At 32.3% G+C, this 23,619-nt stretch overlaps 4 protein-coding genes across 4 annotated transcripts in view; 3 read left to right on the top strand and 1 right to left on the bottom strand.

Moving 5' to 3' along the window:
* LOC140448670 (endonuclease/exonuclease/phosphatase family domain-containing protein 1-like) overlaps window positions 1-17,304 on the top strand; it is a 38,857-nt gene extending 21,553 nt beyond the window's left edge. The window contains exons 3-5 of the mRNA XM_072541778.1: window positions 5,324-5,508; window positions 10,888-11,118; window positions 14,193-17,304. Coding sequence (XP_072397879.1) covers window positions 5,324-5,508; window positions 10,888-11,118; window positions 14,193-14,470 — 694 coding nt within the window. The 3' untranslated portion in view covers window positions 14,471-17,304. The remainder of the gene's footprint in view (window positions 1-5,323; window positions 5,509-10,887; window positions 11,119-14,192) is intronic.
* Window positions 1,756-3,038, top strand: LOC140448195 (osteomodulin-like). The gene has a single exon (XM_072541309.1). It carries the CDS (start codon window positions 1,805-1,807, stop codon window positions 2,957-2,959), a length of 1,155 nt encoding a protein of 384 aa, XP_072397410.1. The 5' UTR covers window positions 1,756-1,804; the 3' UTR covers window positions 2,960-3,038.
* A 1,373-nt stretch (window positions 17,305-18,677) lies between the features above and the next one.
* Window positions 18,678-22,303, top strand: DZIP1 (DAZ interacting zinc finger protein 1). Its single transcript, XM_072541775.1, has 6 exons — window positions 18,678-18,897; window positions 18,954-19,906; window positions 20,107-20,578; window positions 20,768-21,024; window positions 21,282-21,457; window positions 21,589-22,303. Exons 1-6 carry the CDS (start codon window positions 18,693-18,695, stop codon window positions 22,001-22,003), a joined length of 2,478 nt encoding a protein of 825 aa, XP_072397876.1. The 5' UTR covers window positions 18,678-18,692; the 3' UTR covers window positions 22,004-22,303.
* A 229-nt stretch (window positions 22,304-22,532) lies between these two features.
* On the bottom strand, window positions 22,533-23,526 carry WRNexo (WRN exonuclease). Its single transcript, XM_072541776.1, has one exon. It carries the CDS (start codon window positions 23,441-23,443, stop codon window positions 22,736-22,738), a length of 708 nt encoding a protein of 235 aa, XP_072397877.1. The 5' UTR covers window positions 23,444-23,526; the 3' UTR covers window positions 22,533-22,735.
* Between the last annotated feature and the right edge of the window lie 93 nt (window positions 23,527-23,619).

The raw sequence follows: 23,619 nt of genomic DNA, 5'->3' as shown, positions 1-23,619 counted from the left end.
TATGCTTGAGCGTGAGCTTTTAGAAATATACTTTATTCTCACAGAAAATTGTACCATTTATGGACAAAGCTTACAAAAAGTCAAAAAAATGTAAGTAAAACAGTTTAAGTAGGAGTATTTTTTTATCCAAAATTAAAATATTGATCAATAATAAACTATGATTTGAGAGGTCGTATACACTCTTTTTAATACAGAATTATCATAGCTTGTTATTCTGTATTCGTCAACACATTTAATTATCAAATTACTACTAATTAAACTGTTTACTTACATTTGCTTTATTGCATTCAATCAGTTTTTACTTTATGCGAAATTTAAAAAATGTAAATATTCGACGTCATACTTGTAATATTATGACTGAAGTCAACTAGCTCATAAGCTAACGTCTTCTTCTTCTTAAAGTGCCTATCCGTTCCGGATGTTGGCGATCATCACGGCTATCTTTACTTTATTTATTGCAGCGCGGAACAGTTCAGTGGTAGTCGTGTTATACCACTTTCGTAAATTTTGAAGCCAGGAAATGCGTCTTCTTCCTGGTCCTCTCTTACCATTTACTTTCCCTTGGAGAATCAGCTGGAGAAGGCCGTAACGTTCTTGATTTCTCATTACGTGTCCTAGATATTCCAACTTTTTAGTTTTGACGGTCATGAGAATTTCACATTCTTTCCCCATTCTACGCAGGACCTCCACATTAGTAACTCTGTCAACCCAGGATATACGTAAGATGCGCCTATAACACCACATTTCGAAAGCTTCGAGCCGATTCATAGATGCAACAGTCAGTGTCCATGCTTCCATTCCGTAGAGCAGAACTGTGAATATGTAGCAGTTCAATAGACGGCATTTTGTTTTTAATGATATGTCTCGACTGTTAAAAATGGTTCTCATTCTAACGAATGCTGGTTTTGCTTTTATTATTCGCTGTTTAATTTCTGTTGAGTGGTCCCATTGGCTATTTAAATTGGTGCCTAGATATGTATATTGCTCGACTCTTTCGATATTCTGTTGGTTGATTGTAAGTTGAGCGTTTACTATTGGTTTTTTACTAATTGTCATAAATTTGGTTTTCTTTATGTTAAGAGCTAGTCCGTATCTGTTGCTGACTTCTGTTATGCGATTTGTTAATATCTGTAAGTCATTCAGATTATCGGCAAAAACTATATGTCATCTGCATATCTAATGTTATTCAACCATTCACCGTTTATTAGTATTCCTTTCGCACAACCGTCTAAAGCTTCCTTAAATACCCATTCAGAATAAATATTGAACAACAATGGAGACAAAATACAGCCCTGTCGTACTCCACGTTCTATTGCAATTTTATCAGTTAACTGGTCTTCTATTTTGATTTTGGCCGTTTGATTGTACAGCAAAAAGGGCCTCCCGTGTTCCCAGAGCATCACAAAATCCGAATTGTGTTCTAACGTCTAACGGTGGGAAACTATCGATAGTCCTAATGTAATTTAATGTAAATTAGAGGTTTCTATCGATAATTTTCCACCTCTACTACTTTCATCTCTTTTTATTTCACAACGTATTATGTTTTCTATCTTTTGCGTTATTTTGCCGGTTCTTAAGGCACTCATCACTGTATTTCTAACAATTAATTTTCCCATCCAGTATACCAACAGTTGTTTTTTTTAGCCAGGCATAATAACTAACATCTATAAACCTATGTATAATTAAAATTATTATGATCAAGATAATTTTTATATTCTATTGAAATTTGTTTTATATAAATATCACAAATTTTGAAGAAATTTGCTCAAAATACGTTAAAAATTTTAGTGTAGTGCTATTGAGAATGTGGTCAAAAAACGGAATAATATTTTTGGTGATGGCAATTGTCGACGAAGCTCTTTCCGTTGGTTGTCGGAGGAACAACAGTGTTGTGAAGTGTTCCGATTCGAATATACTGAGCTCCAAATCAGCAAATACGAATTTGGGAGATCTGGCCACCGTTAAATACTTTGAGTGCTACGATAATTTTAGATTGACGGTTGATATACGTCAACGCGTATTTGAGGACTTTCCGAATATCGAAATAATAAAAATCACCAAGACAGATGCACGACGTTTGGTTGCAGGCACGTTTTATAATAGTCCCACATTGCGTCAGTTATATCTGCCTGATAACAACATTTCCATCATCGAACCTGAGGCTTTTGGCTTTTTGATTGTACTGACTCACCTTTACTTAAACAAAAACGCATTGAAAAACTTCGATCCCTATGCTATTAGTCTAGGTGATAAAATCGAATATTTCGACTTGGGGCATAATCGATTCGAGTATATTAGGGAATCTTCGTTGTGGAATTTGAAGAGCCTCACTTATTTAAACCTTGACGGAAATAAGCTTAAAGAGATCAGAATGAATAAAATAATAAATAACCCGAATCCTGTCAGAGTCTTATGGCTGTCTAACAACTTATTTACACGAATCACGCGAGAGTTCTTCTCAGGTTTATTCAATATAGAAGTTTTGAACTTGGCCTTCAACAAAATCGATTCCATAGTAGACGCTTTTCTCGATTTATCCAAGCTGAAAACGCTCATTTTAACTCACAATAATCTAGCACGATTCACTGATTTCATCATTCCATACGAAGGCCTTAATAGGCTAAAATATCTCGCTATCGATCACAATCAAATTATGTACCAGGACCCGTATTTCTTGAACAGATTACCCATTTTAGAGAAAATTACCATAATGGGAAATCCGTGGTATTGCAACTGCTTGAGAGATTTTCGAGAAGTAGTTAAAAGACACTTTGTACAAGAGAAATGCGACAGTGATTACATCGACACTGAAAGACCCATTTGTCTGAGTGACCATATGAGTAACAATACGTGTAATGTTAAATACAATTCGCAGGCGGCTCACAATTTTGTTAACGACGATAGAAAACTTGAGTTAGATACAGATATCATTTTTTGTCTCATAAGTGAATTCTCTTAGGTCGTTTTAATAAACAGAATCTATCAGTTTAGTGTAATCAATTACTACCTTTTACATCATCATCATAAAGACTATTTGAGGGGCCTAGAAGCAAAACCAGCAATCTCCACTTTGACAAATTTTTCAGGAAATAGAATTTTTTAATAAAATTTTAACGTTTTATTAAAGTTTTATTTTATTTTATTATTTATATTTTTTTGTACATTGGCTTTAGTTATTCACAAAATTAAACTAATTATTTCATTAAATTTTAAGTAATTAACAATTTAAGTTTGGAGATTTCTGGTTTTGCTTCAAACACTTGGAGATTACCGATTTTGCAACAGAAAAAACAATATATGAATGCAAAAAAAACACACATCTTTCTTGAAACTGAATTTTTATTGAAAAAATTTAAAAAAGAATATTTATGGAACAAAAAACAACCAAATTTTAAATTTCATCACAAGTAACAGCTTCTCCTTCAATATGTTCAATATCTCCTTCATTTTCTTCAAAATCAATAATGTTTTCTAGTATATAATGTTTTGTTAGGAGTTTATTAACGTCCCGAGATTATATTAGGAGTTTTAAGGGGTTAACTTTAATAGCCCCCAATTCAATAATATCATGATTAATCATCCTGATATCTTTTCCAGCCTTACAAACACTTTTTCTTTTTCCAGTATCGCTTCGATAGTGCGGCTCTCCCCGTACCAAAACATTTAATCCATTTAAATCTTTGTTAAAATAATACGTTTAATAATTGTCTAGGCGGGATCTGTTTTGGATTGGACATTTTCCATAGGAAGCTATTTTCTTGCTGGAATCCCTTCAGGATGTGCCCAATATCGATAATCACGATATGCGCCAGTCGCAAACCCTGTGCTAAATTTTTTATTTAACAAAATCTGAAAACAATTGAAAATTTCTCATTTTTTTGCTCCTATTTTCGTTTATAATTCGGAAAATATTGATCCTAGAGAAAAAATTATAAGAAGTAAAAAGTTTCGTTATTCAATTTTACACAATATTTCGTTAGCTAGAAATTGAAAATTTAATGTTTATTGTTGAAAAAATAGCAATAATGGGAAAAAAAAAGTACAAAAAAATGAAGTTAATCCTTTAAATGTTTTCGACTTTCTAAACTTGACTTACACTTTCATAGTGAACTACATTTAGTATATATAATATCAGTAGATATCAGTTACAGATAACAGTATACAGGGTGATATGACTGTAATCAGATACAAGTAGATAGAAAAGACAACGTTCTTGTAGATTAAATTAACGATTAAAAAACGATTAGTTGCGACAATTGTAAAATCAAGCAATACTAATAAAGGATCATAAGTACCTGCGTGTAGTCGTATTAAAACATTAAAAGCAGTTTTTGAAATACCTAATTTAATGTAGATTTATGTGAGGTAACAATAATTTCAATATTTTTATCATACAATGTCTATTTCAAGAGTTCACACGACATTAATTTTTTGTTTAACAATTGGATCATTGATAGTCGGAATGTGACTTACTGATATATACTCTGTATATAATCTGCTTAAAGACGTTAGTTGATTTTTACATGTCATTTTCATGTTCTTTTCAAATATAAACTGTCTGGTATTTTTCTTGTATTGTATCTATCAAAAAAAAGATGGTACAGTAGGCGACACAGTAGACTAGTGCGAATCTTCATTCTACGGTGTCCTAACGCCACCTGTTAACGTTTTAACAAAGCATACATTGTTTACTTTTGATTCTGACAAAACCTGATTAGAATAAATATATGACTGACTAGAAACGAATTGATCGAGAATAGTAAATCGATGTGATGACCCGCTATTTCATGACGCTACTCGTGACGACTGCATTTTGTGGCGCTAGTTCCGTGACGCTCGCCTCAGCATTTTACTACAGAGGAAAAAGTAATTCAACGCCAGTATAGAAAAATTTGTTTCAAAAATTATGAACGTCACCAGAAGACAAGAAGTAAAATTTCAAGTTTCAAGTGACATTTTGGTCTAATTTGCTAACATGGGAATTCCTCCAGAAGTAATCTTGCCTGTCTATTACTAGCTTCTTAAATCTAAATCTGACTAAGTTCTTACAACTAAAACGCCCTTTATATATAATTACATTGTAATATCTGAAGCGTTTCATGTAATCTTGGATATAAGCAACACAATAAACGTTGCTCGCAATAATTCTATAGCAGAAGCTACAGCCACTGTGCCGACATAAGCGGCATCGCAGCATTCTAAGTGTGACTTCTACTATAGAGAGCGTAACGTCAGCGAGTTCCGTTAGTCTGGCGGCTTGTTAGTCTTACACTATACCGCGGTACTTTCTATAAAACCATTTCATTTTGTCCTTTCTTTTTAGGTTTTCCATCGTAGCTGTTCAAGACGTACAGAACGTAATAGCTCTGAGAATCATCTGCGACGAACTAAACAATCCCAAACTTCAAAGAGTGAAAGAGTGGAGTAAAAATAACCATCACAACTGGAACTTTTGCATGTTGGATGTTCACAATTCGAAATTAGGATTTATTTATGATTCAGATGGAGGTAAGTAGCAAAATATCCTTAACATCATAGAAATTTAGTAATTGGCTAAGGACTCTTTATTTATTGGTTTATATTTGTATCTCTATTGACTGTCGGGCGATTTTTTTTTTAAAGAAAACCAATTACGGCATTAATTTTAACAAATTGGTAGTATTCCTTAATTATTTAACATTTTATAAACCTTCTTGGTATTTATCAGAACAACTTTTAATTAAAATGGACATTGTTTTTAATTATGGCGATCAAATAGGTGCAAAGATCATATTTTTTGCAAGCAAGGCCAGGAAAAAAAATTATACATCATCCAATTTATCATACTTATATAAATGTTTATGTTGATATTCATACAAAAAATTCTAGTTGATGTGTCGTGCACGTGCTTTATCTTTGGTACTGTTAAAACTTATAAATGAAATGAACCAGTTGAGTATACAGTTAACCCTTTGAGTACCACTTTTTTTTCAGCAAATGAGAAAATATTTTTTGCCTAAAATGTACTTAAAACACTTTTTGGGCATTAAAAAATATAACTATAAAAAAACTTAACAAATCTAAAAAACTAGCGCATATGATACATAAAAAAGCAATTTCTTTCCTTTTGAAGGCACAAATGGACATTGCACTTCTGCCATTTCCACCTTGATTTTCCTGTACAACCAGGGTTTTTGCATCTTAAAGGTAAAGGTAGCTGTGGATGCTCTGGAAAATGTCCAATATTATCAAATTGCATCTAAGTAATAGGTCTAATTTCAATGTTTTGGCGTTTTGCAGCTACTACTGGACTAGATGTAGCGCTTGAAGATCTTCCTCGTTTTCGGTTATTGGAAGAGTTGACTTTTATGAGGGCTTCACCAACTTTCATCCTAAAGTGTAGAAGATTCATGATAACTTTTTGTGGAATTCCTAAAGTACATATGCGTGTCTCGTTTATACTCCAAGCAAGAGTTTTTTAGGGCAATGTCATATACTTTTGTATAACTTCGGATCGACTTACGTCAATGAAACATTTTGTTTTTTTATTCCAACGTTTTACAACATCTGTACCAACCCCATCAAGTTGGATACCATTATCACTGTTCCGTTGATCCTTTCTCGTTTTTTGAAAAATCTTTTACATCAGTTAGAGGTGGCTCAAAAACATTGGAGGGTGTGGGAGCCGGCATAGTAGGGACAAATCAAGGGATACGTTTCCCAGTAAGTCTATCTAAGGATGTGACAGTTTTCTAGGCGGAAATAACGGCAATTCATCACTGCTTGGAATAAATAGAAAGGCAAGAAAGAACGTTCACAATCTTTCTGTAGAGGTCGATTCTAAGCTAGTATGGTATTGCGTGTGTGCCCTAAATAAACTAGGAGACCGTAGCAAGGTTACGGTAGCCTGGGTACCGGGGCACGAGGGTCATAAGGGTAATGAAAAAGCAGATGAAATGTCCAAACAAGGCTCATCAATGCCATTCATTGGGCCGGAACCCGTCTGCGGCGTTGCAAAGTCAGTAACAAGTCGCCTACAAGGAAGTGGGTAGCTCACAAATCTCTGGGTTCTTCGACGTCTTCCGATTTCCAATCTCCATCTCGTTCTATCGTTCCATAGATCGTCCTCCAGTTCTCTTTCTCTGATTTCTTTATCAACTCCTTCTCTCCAACTTCTTCTAGGCCTTCCTGGTCTTCGCCTACCTCTTGGTTGCCATTCAAGAATTTGTCTTGGTATTCTATTCCCCGGCATTCTCCTTACGTGTCCGTACCATCTGAGTTGTGTCGTTTTGACGTCATCAACAATATTATGTGTAACCCCCATGATTTCTCGGACTCTTTCGTTTGTTATTCTGTTGCTCTAAGCATTTTCTCTGTTCTGTCTTTTAGGGGCCACACTTCGCATCCATATGTTGTGATACTTTTTATTATGGTGTTGTATATTCTTCTTTTATTTTCTTTAGAGATATTTTTATCCCACAGCACGCTGTTCAGTAAGCCTATGCCTTTCCTTCCCTATGTATTTCGTTCCTTAATGGCTGCATCTAATTTTCCGTCCTGAGTGGTCTTTATTCCAAGGTATTTGTAGTCATCACATAGTTTGATCTCTTGATTTTCCTCTACGAGAAGGTTATGTTGATCTCCTCCGATACTCATGTACTCAGTTTTTTCCATATTTACTTCTAAGCCCCACTCTGTAAACGCTTCTAATAGTTTTCGCATCATGTCAAATCTCTGGAATGGTGGAGAAATTCACCAGGACAAAGACAGGCGAAACAGTTCATTACAGAACATTCGCCAAAATTTACGGCAGATCTAATAAGCAAAGACAGGAAAACAGTCAAAGCCATAGTAGGTCTTATAACAGGGCACTGTAAGCTGAATAGGCACTTGAAGCTGATGGCATTATCAGATGATGACCTGTGCAGATTCTGTCACCTCGAAGAAGAAACAGCAGAGCACATTTTATGCCAGTGTAACAGTCTGGCAAATGTGCGGTTCTTTGCATTAGGAGAAGAAAATCCACCTGCAAATAGCTACATGGAAGGTACAGTCTCGAAGCTACTAGACTTTATAAAAAGGGTTAAGCTAGAGAATATTATCTAGGACTAGAGGACCACAGTAGATCTAAAAAGGTCACAGTGGAATAGGCCAACAGGCAACCTCTCTAAATCTAATCTAATATAGAGGTGGTTTAGAAAATCTATTGATTCTCGAAGTACCAACAACAAGTATTGATTTTTGGTTGAGAATTTGTAGATGATTATAGCTCGTAAAATAATTGTCCCAGTACAATGCATGCTTATTAGGTATAAGTATTTTTGATAATTCCAATACAATAGCTGCACCCTGTCCACATTTCAATTAAGGTTCTATTTCTGTGGTATTACCTTAATAGATTAGAAAATTGTAAATCAATCCACTTTCACTACCTAATAAATACAGTTTTACTCCCCATGGATTGGGTTTGTTTTTGATGTATTGCTTTATAGACAATCTCCCTTTGAACTACACGATTTGTTAGTCTATGCAAACATTTGTTTCTATCCGCAGTTCTCTACATCTCTTTGGGACTGATTCAAAAACTGGTCGAACTTTCCATAGTTTGTCATTGCTCTGTCTGGGTTCCAGATTCAACGTCATTGTGTCTGGAAAAACATCAATTTAAGATTTTTCCCAATACATTCGTAGTCTTGGAAATTTTAGACAGCCTATTCGAATAATAAGGCCAAAAAACGATTTTATTTCTTCCAAGTTACATGGTACAAATTTCTTAATTCCAGTTTGCAAAGCATGCGTGCATTGCACGAAATTTTCAAATGAACTTTCGAGGAAATATTTCAGAAAATATGTAACTGGATATTCCTCAAAACAGTTTTCATATTGAACATTCTGTAACCATTTTACATATTTTTTAGAGTGATCAAGTTATCATAGTTAACATCGTTTTCGCCCTGTTCATCACCATTCTCATTTTATTCCTCATTCTTACCTTCGTGTTAATTTTCTGAGAGATAATCTATCATATGGCCAATTCTCTTTCTTCTTCTTCGCAGTCACTGTTATCACTAACACATCCTTCTATGTCAGACAGTTTTTCTAGCTCTTCTAGCAGTTCCTTCTCCGTTAAATATTTTATTGAAGGCATTTTACTGTGAAAATAAAAATAACACTTAATCATTTTGGTTACAATTGTGTCCATCGAGTTTGAGGTACACTTCTATATTTGAAAAACGTCAAATTTCAATAAAAATATGTTCACAATTAGTAAGAAGTAACACTACCTTCAACATTGCACTGAAATATAAACCGTGATTGACTTTTATTCAAACTGATATTTGAAGAAACAAGTACACTTCACTTACTGCTCTTACGAACAGTGCAATTGCCGCCATATTGCTTTTGACATTAATTTTCTTCTAGAATAAAATCATCCATGCGCCATCTGGGTACAAAACGCAGAAGTATAATACTTATATAATGTAAATTTCTTTATCAATTTCTTTTCAATTCAAATTATGGGAAGCAATGAATGATCTCGGAATCCGACAAACACTAATAAAAGCAGTTAAAGCACTATACAAAGAAAACAAAGTAGCTATTAAATGTGGAAATAAAGCCTACAATCCATTTAAGACGACAAAAGGACTTCTACAAGGCTGTGCTACGTCCCCTACTCTGTTTAAAATATTCTTGGAAAAGACACTCAAACCATGGAGGAGAAAGTGCGAAGGAATGGGCATACCAGTAAGAGACGAATACCTATACACCTTAAGTTTTGCCGACGATCAAGTAGTCATCGCACAAGATGAAGAAGATCTCAGCTTTATGCTCAGAAAACTAGAAGAAGAATATAAAAACAACGGAATGGAAATAAACTTAGAGAAAACCGAATACCTAACAACAGAAAACAAGGATATGAGAAACCTAGAGATAGACGAGGGAAGACAAATAAATGGAACAGATAAATTCAAGTATTTAGGAACCATAATATCGAACCAGGGAACAACAGAAGAAGATATAAACAACAGACTGAGACAAACAAGAAACTGTATAAGACAACTAAACTCAGTGTTGTGGGATAAGAACATTACGATAAAGACAAAAAAGAGAATATAATACCCTGACAAGAAGTATCCTGACATATGGGTCCGAAAACTGGACAATAAACAAGAAAAAGAGGTAGAATAAGAGCAGTAGAAATGGAGTTCCTAAGGAGAAGCTGTAGACTTACAAAAAGAGACAGAATTGAAAATGCAGAGATTAAGCGGAGAATGGGAGTGCAATCAGACATAATCGACTATATAGAGGAGAAGAGACTATCCTGGTACGGCCACGTCAGAAGAGCGGACAGAGGACGCTGGATAAACAAAATCACAGAATGGAGCCCGATTGGAAGAAGAAAGAGAGGAAGACCCCGAAGGTCATTCAGAGATGAAATCGACGAGGCTATGGAAAAAAGAACCCTGCGAGATGGAGACTGGAATGACAGGGAAAATTGGAGAAAACGGTTGAGTGAAGGAAGACAGTGAAAACTGTGGAAATCCTTAGTAGTAGTAGTAGTAAATTTCTTTAAACTGGATTAAGTTACATATTCCTGGAGAATTATGTATGCATTCAAATTTATGGGTACAATTATAATTATACCCAACATGACTGGAAGAGTTAAAACTGACTTTATTTTGTTCCAAAAGTGAATACAATTGACAGTTTACATTGTACCAATCTTAACTTCCTGTAAATGACATAAGGCGCTAATATTTAAATTTTGTTTAGTTGATCTCAATATTTTAAGAGGTACAGATTTATTGATAGCAAAATGTGTACAATATTAAAGAAAAATCGTTTGGTTTTCTTACTTTTCTTCTTAATAAGAGCACTCAAAGAATTGTAAAAATATTTTTCTAGGTGTTCCTGTCGACTTAATATCTTTAAGTGAAGGACCTACAGACACGAAGAGCGAATGCGAGGCTTTGGTGGCTTCGTTTAGAGTGGGCAACATAAATATGCAATTAGTCAATTTGATGTTACACAAAGGTACAAACATCGAATTGCTGAATCAGAAATTCAAGGAGTTGACCACCGAAAGCGATCTGCTTATGGTTTTCATCGACTTTAGTGACGTACGAATATTGACAGGTAAGAAAAACTTATATAACATAATTTTGACGTAATTAATGACAATAATTTTAAATCTATTTTAATTATTTCGACTTAATTGTGGCTATTCGCAAAAAATAGTAAATTTCTTGAATGCGATACAAAACAATGTAATGATATAGACTTCGGCAAATATGCAAATAAAAATGTAGAAAATATGCGCATAAATATGCACGTGTTTACCCGAAAATATGCAAATATTTTACAAAATATGCATACAAATAAATAAAAAAATCGTAAAATAGTAACAATTTTATTTAAAAAAAAAGTGTACATAACTAAATATTTCCTACTATTCATTAAGATTTACATTTATTTTAAGTAACTACATCATTTTTAAGTATGAATAAACTTATTTAGACTTATGCTAACAATAAATGACCAAGTGGTGTTCAAAATTTTCTAACAAAAACTTGTGGCTTCTGTCTGAGTACATATATTTATATATGGAAAAACTTCGTTCAACATCAACTGATGTAACGGGAGCATTTTTCAAACTAACCAAAACATTTGGTTCTAAATTAATTGTTTCCGAAATATTTCCAGCTAGAACACTGACTACTTCAGAAAGAATATGGTAACCTTTATTTTTTTCCATAGTAGCTTCAAATTTTTTTAAAATATCTTTTCCAATATTACCTCTAACGTTCCGACAACATGACGCAAATTCTTTTATTAATGCTGTACTTTCGAACAATGACAGTTTTGGTGATTCTAACTGAGTAATTGTTTTTTGAACAAAACTAAAATTTGATTTTATAAATGAAAGTTCTTGTTGAAGCAAGTTACTCTGAAAAGTTTGTTTAGAATCCAAAAGAGATTGGAAACTTTCATCTGTTAACGTATCAATTATGTTCTTTATTTTAACAAAATGATCTGCATAAAAATTAGCTGCTTCTAACCATGTTCCCCATCGCGTTAAAATAGGTTGTGGTGGAAGAGGAATGTTAGGTAGCATTTCTTTATAAAGTTGAATTCTTATAGGAGATTTAAGATATACTTTTTTGACACTGGATATCATGGTATTTACAAGAGGAAACTTTTTCGTATTTCCTCTGCAACTCTGTTTAATCCATGCGCTACACAAGTAACATGTATTAAATCTGGGAAAAATATTTTTAAATTTTGTGCTGCTTTCACCATATAAGGAGCAGCATCCGATAAAATAAGCAGTAATTTATTAGAAGGAATAGTTGTCGGAAGAAAAAAAGTTGCTAATGATTCTTGTATAAAACGCGAAATTGTTAAAGCATTTGTTTTCTCAAGTTGCTGGCATGAAATAAGATGAGATTTTGGTAAGGTATCTTCTTTAAGAACACCAATCAATAAATGAGCAATATACTTTCCTGAGGAATCAGTGGTTTCGTCTACAGATATGTAAAAATAATTATCTGCAATTTCTTCCTTAATATTAATTAACACCGACGAGTATAGCCCGTTCACATTATTTCTTCTTAGAGACCGATCACTTGGAACATTAAGTTTGCAATATTTTTTTAGAAACGAACTAAAATTTACATTTGCTAATTTTGAAAGCGGTATGTTTGCAGACACTAATGCGCGACACAAGTCTTCATTAAAAGTTTCTTGCTCATCTAATTTTTGTGAAGTAGATTGGAAACATTTAGCCATTGAAGTTTGATGTTTTCCTCCTATTTTTCCTTTTTTTGCAATGTGTGAAGCAGTTCTCACATGTTGGTCTATCTGAAATTTCTTCTCACTTGCTATCTATAAATAAAAATAAAAACCTTTATTTTAACCCAACCTTTAAAATATAAAAATATACAAGGTGTTTTTGGTTAATCAAATAACTGGTTTGGAAAAAAAAACACTCGCTAAGTGTTTTAAATGCAGTATTAATCCACAAATTAGTTTTTGTTACTAACCATTAGTACATCATATAACTTATTTTAAAATTCAACAAAAGTTTTTTTTTTGTTAATTCAATTACAATAAAAATAATTGTGTTTTAAAATAGCTGACTTCATAAAAAAAAGTAAAGGTGAAAAAATTTTCTAAATACACACCATTGTATTGTACCATGGACAAGTTTTTCTCACTAAAGGAAGCTATTTTTCATTTAAAAACAACCTACGAGTACTAAATTTCATATAAATACGTTTATTGGTTTTAAAGTTATTGTTGTTATTAACTAAAAGAATTTAATTTTTTTTAATTTTAACACCCTGTATCTCGAAAAGTAAATAAGTTTGACCCCTCATTAACTATATCGTTTTGTTCAATTTTTCGAGAAGTATCTACAGTCAAACGTTGTAAGTGTCGTTTGGAAACACCCTGTATGTATGAAATATTAGATATTTAATAGAAAATATTAGATACTTACAATTTTGCCACAGACTGAACAGTAGATTTTTCCCATATCCATAGACAGCTCTTTATAAGGTTTAATCCAAGTTGAAGCACTGGTTGTTTTAGGCATTATAAAATCACAATCTTCCTTTTTGTTACGCACAACGAGTGTTTACGCTTTGAATATCAAAACAAAAATGATTTACAAATCTGAGCATCAAATTAGAAATGTTTAGGTACCTAATTCAATAAACTGGGAGATTTTGGAAAATCTCTAAATTAGGAACAAAACTATTAGCCGTTTTCCTGCTGTTAAGATACAATAAATTGTAGATAGATTTTTGGATTAGATCATAAAATGCAAATGAGCGAACCCTTAGCGATTATCCAATAACTGAATGCCTCAGTGACCGAGACTTTCTAAGAATGTTGAGGGCTACTTAAATTGATCTTCTTTGAAATTGTAAATGTTTTGTACCTGTAGAGATTACGTACTTAGATCATTTCTTGATTAAAATGACTACAAAATTTTATACAAGAATTGAAATAAATTGGTATGTTTAAAAATTTTCAAATACAGTATAAAAATCTGAACTTTTATGCACTTTATGCAAACTTTTATACAAATATGCCAAAATATGAAATATTTGCATAAAATATGCACGATATGCAAAATATGCAATATGCATATTTGCCGAAGTCTAGTAATGAATAAATTATAACAACCATTTTTTTTTTCATAGATGACCATTTCAACATCGGCAACCTGCAGCCGGTATTTTCGCAGAATACGAACACCACTTTCGTGCAGCATCCGGCTCCCGGAGCCAGTTCTCACACCACCAACCTTCTGTACAACACCAAACTACAGAAACATCTTACCGGTACGAACGGAGTCGTCAAGCAGGGTCTCATCCACCTAGCCATTCCGAACGGTTGGTCCTGGGGCGGACCGGCGAGCCCCTACTGTCCCGTCTATGCGGAATTGTTCACTAATTCCACGTCAGACGTCGCCTTGTGATATTTAGCTTTATTTAGTTTGATTTTAGCCTTAATTGATCACATCTAAGTGATGGAAATTTGTGTACGATGTGCTTGCTGTTAGAAAAGTCTACTGAGTTTAGAAGTTGGCAGATTATTGTTATTAATATTTATTGTTGTTCGTTTTCCAGTGGCGTAGATAAGGAAATTGTTCGTTTTCCAGTGGCGTAGATAAGGAAATCTATCATTCCAACAGTAATTAAATAAAAAATGAAATTTTAAAGTATAATTGGCATCAAAAATTCTACTAATATGTCTTAAATTTACTGTAGACTTACCGTTATTTATTTATACCATAAATTTGTCTATTCTGTAACCGTTTCTGTCGATATCAAGATTCATATGACTATTCGTAAACTTTATTTCCTTCTATTAAAACCAGTAAAAAAAATTAGTTAGTTACTAATTCTAACAGCATGCTACATTTTATACACAATATAGTTAATGTAAAAGCTACTGGTGCGGCACTGTGATATATATTATTGCAGGGTAATATGAGAGGTTCTACCAAATGGGAGTTATTTTAAGATATTTATTACCATCTCCACGCTCATCACGGCCCTTGGGACCTATAGGAAGACATATTTTTTGATAAACATACTAAAAATGTCTTTAAAATATACTATGATACAAGTTTATCGAATATACTGAGTATATGACGAAGTATTCACTGGTAGAAGTTGTCTGTTTCACCTGACAAGTGACAGTTGACATAAATAAAGTCATAGATTTATATTGGTTGACATCTATGGGTCCTAAATGCTTGAACGGCATATTCAACACTATGCATGTACTATTTAGAGCACTGATATTTGTATATAACATTTAGGAAATTTGTATAAAGAAAATGAGAAATAGATTATTTTTTCGGCTAGAAAAAACAGAAGTTTGTGCCGGGATTGTTGAAATTGTTAATGTTTGATTCCCAAAATATACCTACAGAGAAAATATTATTTATAATGAACAAATTTCAACATTTTATGCCAGGATTTTTATAGGTAAACAAAATTTGACTGTAGGTATAGTTGTGTCCATAGCTCCATTTCTGTTTAAGCTTCCTTCTTCTAAAATTGTACAAATGGTAACTCACTACTTAATATGTACTACAGAATTGAATTATATTTCGCTATAACATCTATCTTTTCGTAACTCAAAAGATTCTTTTGATAAAAACGTACAAGTAACATTGAATGAAGTACCTGTTTGAACAATTACATATATTAATAAAAAGATTATTTTAAAAATGTTAAAAATAGATTGTTTGTCATAGTTTTTATGGATCCTTATACAAATATGTGTGCCAAACAATGTTTAGGGCATTAAATTTGTTTCCCAGGCATAGAAATCTGAATAATTTTGAAATTTCTGGTGTAAATGAAAGAAAAAACCAAAATGTCATTGTCATAGATTGACGTTTGACAATGGTACATGCACAATTATAAAAATCACACTTTTTTTGACACCAGGCAAATATGTTTCATCAGATTTCTCTGCTTTTAACCATAAATCCCAAAAAAGTGGATCTCAGATTGTTTCCTCAGATTTCTGTGCTTTTAACCATAGGACAGTTATTTTTAATATTTTTCAAGTGTTTTAAAGTTTTTATAACCTGATATTTGCAATTTGCACCAAATATAATCAATCTCAGTACTGATATGAATGGCAGGAGTGCCTCAATGAAATTTCCTATGGCCCATTTTTATCTCATGTACACCACTTATAATCCTAAAAAGCACAATAGCTAAAATTTGTAGTTAACACAGCTCTTTTAGAGATATAAATTGTTAAATATCTCAAGAATAGACCAAAAATGAGCCTAGTTAAAAATCTGTAACATATTTGCAACCCTTTTTTATTGCAATGTGTTTCTGAAGCTATTTTCTTGTGGAATTTTAATATCATTTATTATTATTGACAGCCACTGGATGCATAATCAATTATATATATTTGGTCCAAAGCATAATATATTGCCTATGACATGAATAGAAGATTATATTAAATTATTTGCTTCTTTTTTAATTCATCAAATGAATTTTACTCAAAATTTTAGCGTTTTATGTGGTCTTTTATAAGGAGACATGTTCTGGATGACAAATGGATGATTAAAATGAGTAAGGAAACACAAAATAGAAGAAAATAGAGCAAAAAAGTTTGTTAGTAAAAGAATTTATATCATTTTAGAGAGGAACACCAAAAAAACAGGCTAATCTTTTATTAGGACCATGAAAATATTTACCTAATGTTTAACGGAGAGTTTGAAATCAAATCATTCTTTCCCTCTAGATATATTCAGCACCCACCCCAGAACGAATCATACACATTTTTAAATTTGTCACTAGAGAAAAATACATACAAAAAGACACCAAAATGTTGTTTATTTATTGTATTACATCACTAAAATGTTGGTTTTACTACCTATTGCCAATTTACATTCTCTTAACAAGGTATTTTATTTTAAAAATCTGACCAATTTTACAAACTAGTCAATTTTCAGAAATTTGTTAAGATAATTCATTAATTTTAACTGTGTTATGTTTAATAGACTGTAAAATGATTTCTTCAATAAAAAAATTATACTTTTTGATTTACATATCCAAACAGACCTCATTAGCTATATATACATACTCAACAAAATAACCAGTGAAGTTTTTTTTTATTAGAAGCACTTGTGAACATTTCTTTTTATGATTTTTATAAAAGTTTTGACCAGTTGAATAGTAGATTAGATTGTCACCATCACAAAGTAAAAAATATATTAAAGAAATCTTATGTAAATACTTATAGAACAATTTTTAATAAAGAATAAGTTGTTAACTGTTGTTTTATTTGGAAATTTATGGAAATTGGGTAGATACCATAAAAATGGAAGTGCAATCGAAAAGAAAGTGTTAATGTTCCAGCCAACCATATTTTTATAAATACAAAATCAATTTAAAGTGAAAATATAAGATATTTATTGATAATTGATGTGGATAATAAAATTTGACACTTAACAATAATTAAAAATTCACATTAATGTATATTCATTCAATAAGGTCTGTATCTATCCTGCTGAGGATTCCTATCGTCCCTTTGATGATGGTGGCTGTACTCCCTACCTCTGTTATTTTCGCTATAATCCTGACTAGTGTTCCTATCGTCCCTTTGATGATGATGGCTGTACTCCCTACCTCTGTTATTTTCGCTATAATCCCGACTAGTGTCCCTATTTCTGTAGTTGTAGCTTCCACCTGGTCTATCCCTATTCCTATTGTTGAATCTCTGTCTACCATACCAGGGTGATACAATTGGTGGCGGAGGTATGTCTGAATCGAATATTTTCATGAATTCAACGTCTGCATCAGTGTATCTTTCCGAAAATTCTAAATTACATTCTTCTAGGAAGGATTTTTGCTGTGAGGTAAGTTTTTCACTGCTCATTTTTGGTACACTTCTTATATTTTGTAGTAAAAATTCTAAATGAATCCAGAAAGATATAAAGTTACACAAAAGTTTTCAATGTCATATATTTCTATACTATTTAATTTCGTATCAAAATAATAAATTAAAATAAACGAAATGGTTGTTATGATTTATGATAACCTTGTAATAATTGACACAGACACAACCATTTTTAATCACGGCCTGCTTCTTTTTAACGATTTCAGCCACATAAAAATCGTAGATATTTATATCTGGTAGAATATTTGATAGAAAAGATCTAAAAAGTCTAGATAAAAAGGTTTTATCTTTAAAATACACCAAGATAAAATTTTAAATGCAATCATTCCAATATAAATAAAAGGCTGACTTTAATTAATGGTATGTTAAACTTTTGCGCCCAATATAGGCAACTTTTATTGCAATCCTATCCGATTTGCAACATTTTCTTGCAAGCCAAACTAAAGAAAAAAGAAAATCAAATTCCAAAACCTTCGTTTGTTAGACCTTTTCTAAATTATAACCCAAAAGTAAGGTGTGAAACTCAAGGTAAAAATTAAATATTGCATGTGTCTATAAAATGTAATTCATAATTTATTTAGAAGAATGCAGTAATATATTACGGCATACTCCGTACATATTAGTATTTTTACTTAAATAAAGATTAGATATAATTATAACAATTTATAATTGAAAAAACGTTAATTTGCTAATTTATTAAAAAATAATGAAATATCCTATTTCAAAATATTTTGTTCCCGTTCTGGTGTTGATAGGTGTCAATGTCAATTTTACAATCAAAACAAATCATTTTTAAATTTCAAATAAAATATTTTGATTCTTTGCATTTTAGTTGCTTTATTGAATTTTTCATCAAAATGTTATTGGACGATTACTATTGGCATTACGATTACGCGCGTTTAGCTTGGGATACAGGATTTTGCTTCGAAAAGTATAAATATCCAAATTTGGACAAAAATAAAATTTGTGAGTGAAGCTAAATCCCTATATTGTATTATTTTGATGCCGTTTTTTTGCTTCAGGTTTAATAGACATTGATCGCATAATAAAAGAAAGAGACGTCGCCTCAGTGGAAAGAAATATTCCCATAGTTGTTCAGTACGTTTTGGAAAGTGATCAAGCAATAGTTCTCGACTCCAACTTCGTGAAACTCTTTCGCCTAAGTCAGTTATCCGTAGAGTACTTATTATTTTGTAAAAAATATTTAGACAAAACTGTAGTTTTACTTAAAAAGGACGTATCAAAATTAAAACAGGAATTAAAAGAATTAAAGCATTATATAGAAGAATTAGAGTCTCATATTTCATCATCCAGAAATTTAACAGCAAGGTATTCTTGTGAAACATGTTCGAAAATGTTTTCTTCGGAAGATTATTTAAATGCACATGTAAAAAGAAGACACACTTCACCAGAAAACAAAAATAGTGTTTCACATGTACAAACAGAAGCAGAAAAATTGCATTCTGAAATAAAAGAACTAAAGGAAAGATTGAATAGTACTGAAAAATTCATACAGGAAAAACCAAGCCCAAGGGAGGTTGAAAATTTCAAAGAAGTCAGTACAGAAACTGAAGGAAAAACTGCAAAATTGGTTTGTGAGATTCAGGAGAGCTTTGAAAAGTTCAGAAATCAAGTTGAGGATAAAATGAATAATTTACAGACTGAAAAAAACTTCTTTACTGATAAATATGATAAATTGTTTGATGTGGTGCTCCATTACAAGAATAAGGAAAAGGAGGAAGGTGATCAAGACTCAAAATGTGTGGAAAAGCCAGTTATGGAAGTACCTAGGATCGAAGATAGCAGTACTCAAACAGAACATGCAAAAACAGAAAAGATTTTAAAAATACAAACATTTCAGCATGATAATACTTACAATGTTGCAGAAACTGTTGTGCCTGATAAGGCTGTGGAAGATATAGACCAGAAACTTGAGAAGAAATTGACTAATTTTGAGGAAAGCATTGAAAGCAAGGTATGGTATTTCATCAGATGTCAATTGAGGTAATGTTTACAGATTGCCTGATTCTTGACTCTTAAACTTCCTAATCTGTGGCATTTTTCTTCTTTTCAAATTTTTTCTTTGAAACATTTCTGTCACCCATAAAAACCATTGAACAAATAAATGTTTAGACTTTCTTTAAGGAGGGGTCTTTATTATTCTTATTTTTATAGATTTCAACTGGTTTGGGTAATATAGAGAACCAAATCCAAGCCTTTTGGCAAAAACTTTCAGAAGTGGATCTGCCAAATCAACAAGTTCCAGATGTCTCAAAAATAGTAGATAAACATATACAACAAGTTTCTAATGATTCTTCTACTCAAGAGGAAGTTAAACCTGTGGTTAAACCTAGAACTAAATTTACTATCACTGAAGACAAGCAAATTCAAGAGGCATCTGCAAAAAAGCAGATCCAAGAGACAGTTACCAAGAAGCACATCCAAGATGATGTAGATAGAGAAGTTAGACCAAAGTCTTCCTTACAGCCAAAGTCTAAGGCTGATTTGCAGCCTGCTGTTATAATTAAACCAGCTGCTGTTCTGTATGAATCTAGTAGTGAATTGAGTGGATCTGAAGAAGTTTCTTTAGATGAAGAATTAATTGAGGCAAAAGAACATAGAGTAGATGACAAATATGCTTCCACAGGTATGCTGTATTTATTTTTATTCGTAGGAATCTTTAGGATTTTTTATTCACTTTAGGAATCACCAATATGTTTGCATTTGAATGCAAATTTTGACTATTAGAATTGGATTACTGCCACGTTTGGTTTAAAATAAAAGCATTAGTACACATTTTTTTATAACTGTTATAATAAAGTTTGTATTTTCCTAGAAGCCAAACCAAAACCATTTCTGTCAAAAATGGACCATAAACTTACTCCTGTCAAACCACAGATTATTTCTAGTAAAGATTTACCACATAAAAAACAGAAAGATGATGCCCTAGAAGAGATTCGTGGGAAATTAATAAGCACTATAGATTGTAGTCTTCAAGAAATGGGTATTAGCCCCCGTTGGAATGGGATTCCACAAAAGACTTTTGAAAGGGCTCTAGAGATTGTTCAACATCAAGCAGCTGTCAGTAAAAAGGTAAATTTTGTGTATAAACTCTTTTATTAACATTGTTGAAAGCACTTTAATTTTCTTTATAATAATACTGTTGATATGTTCTTAAATGAAGACCATTTAATAGTTGAAAATGAATATATTTAGAAAGGAAAATCTCTACACATGTTTTTTTAGTTTATAAAAATCGACACTTAGGTAGTGAATGTAATAATTATATAATGAATGATATATAAACTTTTAAAAAAATCAAATAAACTGGTGGTTTTTGGTTTTTACAGAGTCTTCCACAGTATGATTCCTTAAGAAAGTCTATTGAGAAAATGCTGAAGAACAACAAAGAATTGAAAGAAGCTGCAAAGAAAGTTAAAACTATTAGAAAGGAGGATTCTCCACATAAAAGCAAATCAAAACCAAAAACTATCAAAATTCAAATTAAGAAAAATGAATTACCAATGTAAGTAGGCATAATACAATTTTTTTATCGTAAGATATTAGATATAGGAAAACACTGATATCCTATATTCTATTATTTTTGAAATAAAATTAAAATAAACACCAAAATTTGAAACATTCTTTTGTCCACAGATCCAAACCTTCTCCTGTGGTGACAATAAAGAACCCTGCACTTTATGACACAGAAAGTGAAACTGACATGAAGCCTTACCTCCCCAAAAGCTTCAATCAGGAAAAAAATGACCCAGACAGAAAATCCCTTCAGGAGAAAGCCCATAGTGCCGTTATCGAGGAGCTGCAGTCAAAATTTTCACTAAAACTAGCAGAAACTGATTCTGATTTGAATTCTATCGATGATAAAGATGTGCAAAAGGAAACCAAGAGTGCAATGAAGAGTTTTTCGTCAGAGGGGTCTTTAGTGAAGAAAAAAGTGTTTTTTGATGTGGAGAATTTAGATAGAGAGGATGAGGTGAAAGCAAAAACTGAATCAGAGTTGAAGGCAGAGAAAAAAAACGAGGATAGTATTTCAGACTTTGAAATTACTTAAAAACTTGTGATACAAGGTCTGAGAAATCTTACTAAAACAATTTTGACTGATTTTGAAAGTAATTTTCACAAAATACAAAAAATATAAACACATCCAGAGAGCTGTCACAAAAATTTCAAATCTTCACGAACTGATGATTTTCCTTTTGCACTGCAGATAGTTTACTTTTTTGCATCTACAACACCTATAATGATGAAATGTCAAATCTTTCTATTTCAATATTTTCAAGTAATTTTACAGAATATTTATTGTAAGATTAAAATAAGAAATGTGTAAATACAAATCCACTATGTACTTTGATTTAATTTGAGCAATCTTAGCCCTCCTCTTCTTGCCTAGATGAACTCTTTTATATCCTTTGAACAAGTTGGTATTTGCTTCAAAATGACAAATATAAATAAGAGATAGTATATATTTGAGTATTGAGAGTAATCACTAAAGATGACAATAAAAAAAGTCAAAAAGAAACATTAAGATATATTAGAAAAAAGACATATACATAGGGATATAGACAAAACTATGCAACATATGCTTGTCAAAGTTTTTATTTTATCTCTGGTATAAACATTAAAAAATAATTTGAACACATTACATTCATCTATAAATGATCAGATCAAAAAATTCTTACAATATATATAATAAAAAAGTACCTGTACTTTATTCTTATAAGTAAATAAATATATACAGAAGTCTCTAAGACTCCCCCAGTCACACAAATAAGTTTTCTAAAGTTTAGTTTTCCAAAGCCTTAAGCTCATTTTCACGACTTTTCAAAATATTATACAGTAAAAGACTTGCATATGAATCGGTTGCGGCATATATTTGCTGAACTTTCGACAGAGGAATTACATGCCACTGGCTATGCCTGACTTTTTTGTCTTTGCTTATTCGTAAGTCCAGAAGGTGATCCACCAGTCTCTCCAAGCTCCACCTGTTAGTCGTAGAAAGAATACTGTTGGCTAAATGTCCCAAATCAACGCAATTATCTACCATTTTATCGCTATCGAAACCTGTGAAATCTCGTGCTAGTTTTCGAACATCTTGCTTGATACAATTCCCAGTCAGTCGCACGTTTGGATGGATCAACAGTTCGCTGAGGGTTTTAGGTAGGTTTTTAATCTTACTTACGTGGAAGATGTAACAATGCTTTTCGTCACAGCTAATCTGTATGGTTGCAGTTTTTCCGGGACCAGTTTTGAAAGAAAACGGCCACTCCAGGTCAAATCCGATGATGAACAGCTCCGACGAACTGTTTGCTTTTTCTAATAAATTATCACTCACTAAAGCTATGTCTATTAGTTCTGTATGATAGGTAATTTTTCCTTTGAACTTTATAAACGGTCTGTTGGCTTTGTATTTGGCTATTTTCTCTTCTTCAAGCTTCATTCTTTTTGCTTCCTCTTCCTTCTCTTGTGGTGACGATCTGCGACGTAAATTCATTTCGACCAAAGAATTATTACTAAAAACCCAGATAAAAAGTTTTTTTTTTAAATAAAAACGTTTGGTTCAGTTCAGTGTTTTCGCGCCAATTTTGACAATTGATTTTCAAGTAACTGTAGAGATGGGAGATTAAATATGTTAACAGGTTATAAATCGCTTATTGCCGTACCAGAATT

This window comes from Diabrotica undecimpunctata, chromosome 8, assembly GCF_040954645.1.
Source record: "Diabrotica undecimpunctata isolate CICGRU chromosome 8, icDiaUnde3, whole genome shotgun sequence".
In the NCBI taxonomy this organism is placed as follows: Eukaryota; Metazoa; Arthropoda; class Insecta; order Coleoptera; family Chrysomelidae; genus Diabrotica; species Diabrotica undecimpunctata.
Note: the sequence above shows the minus strand (reverse complement) of the source record. Positions and strands in the feature narration are given on the sequence as shown.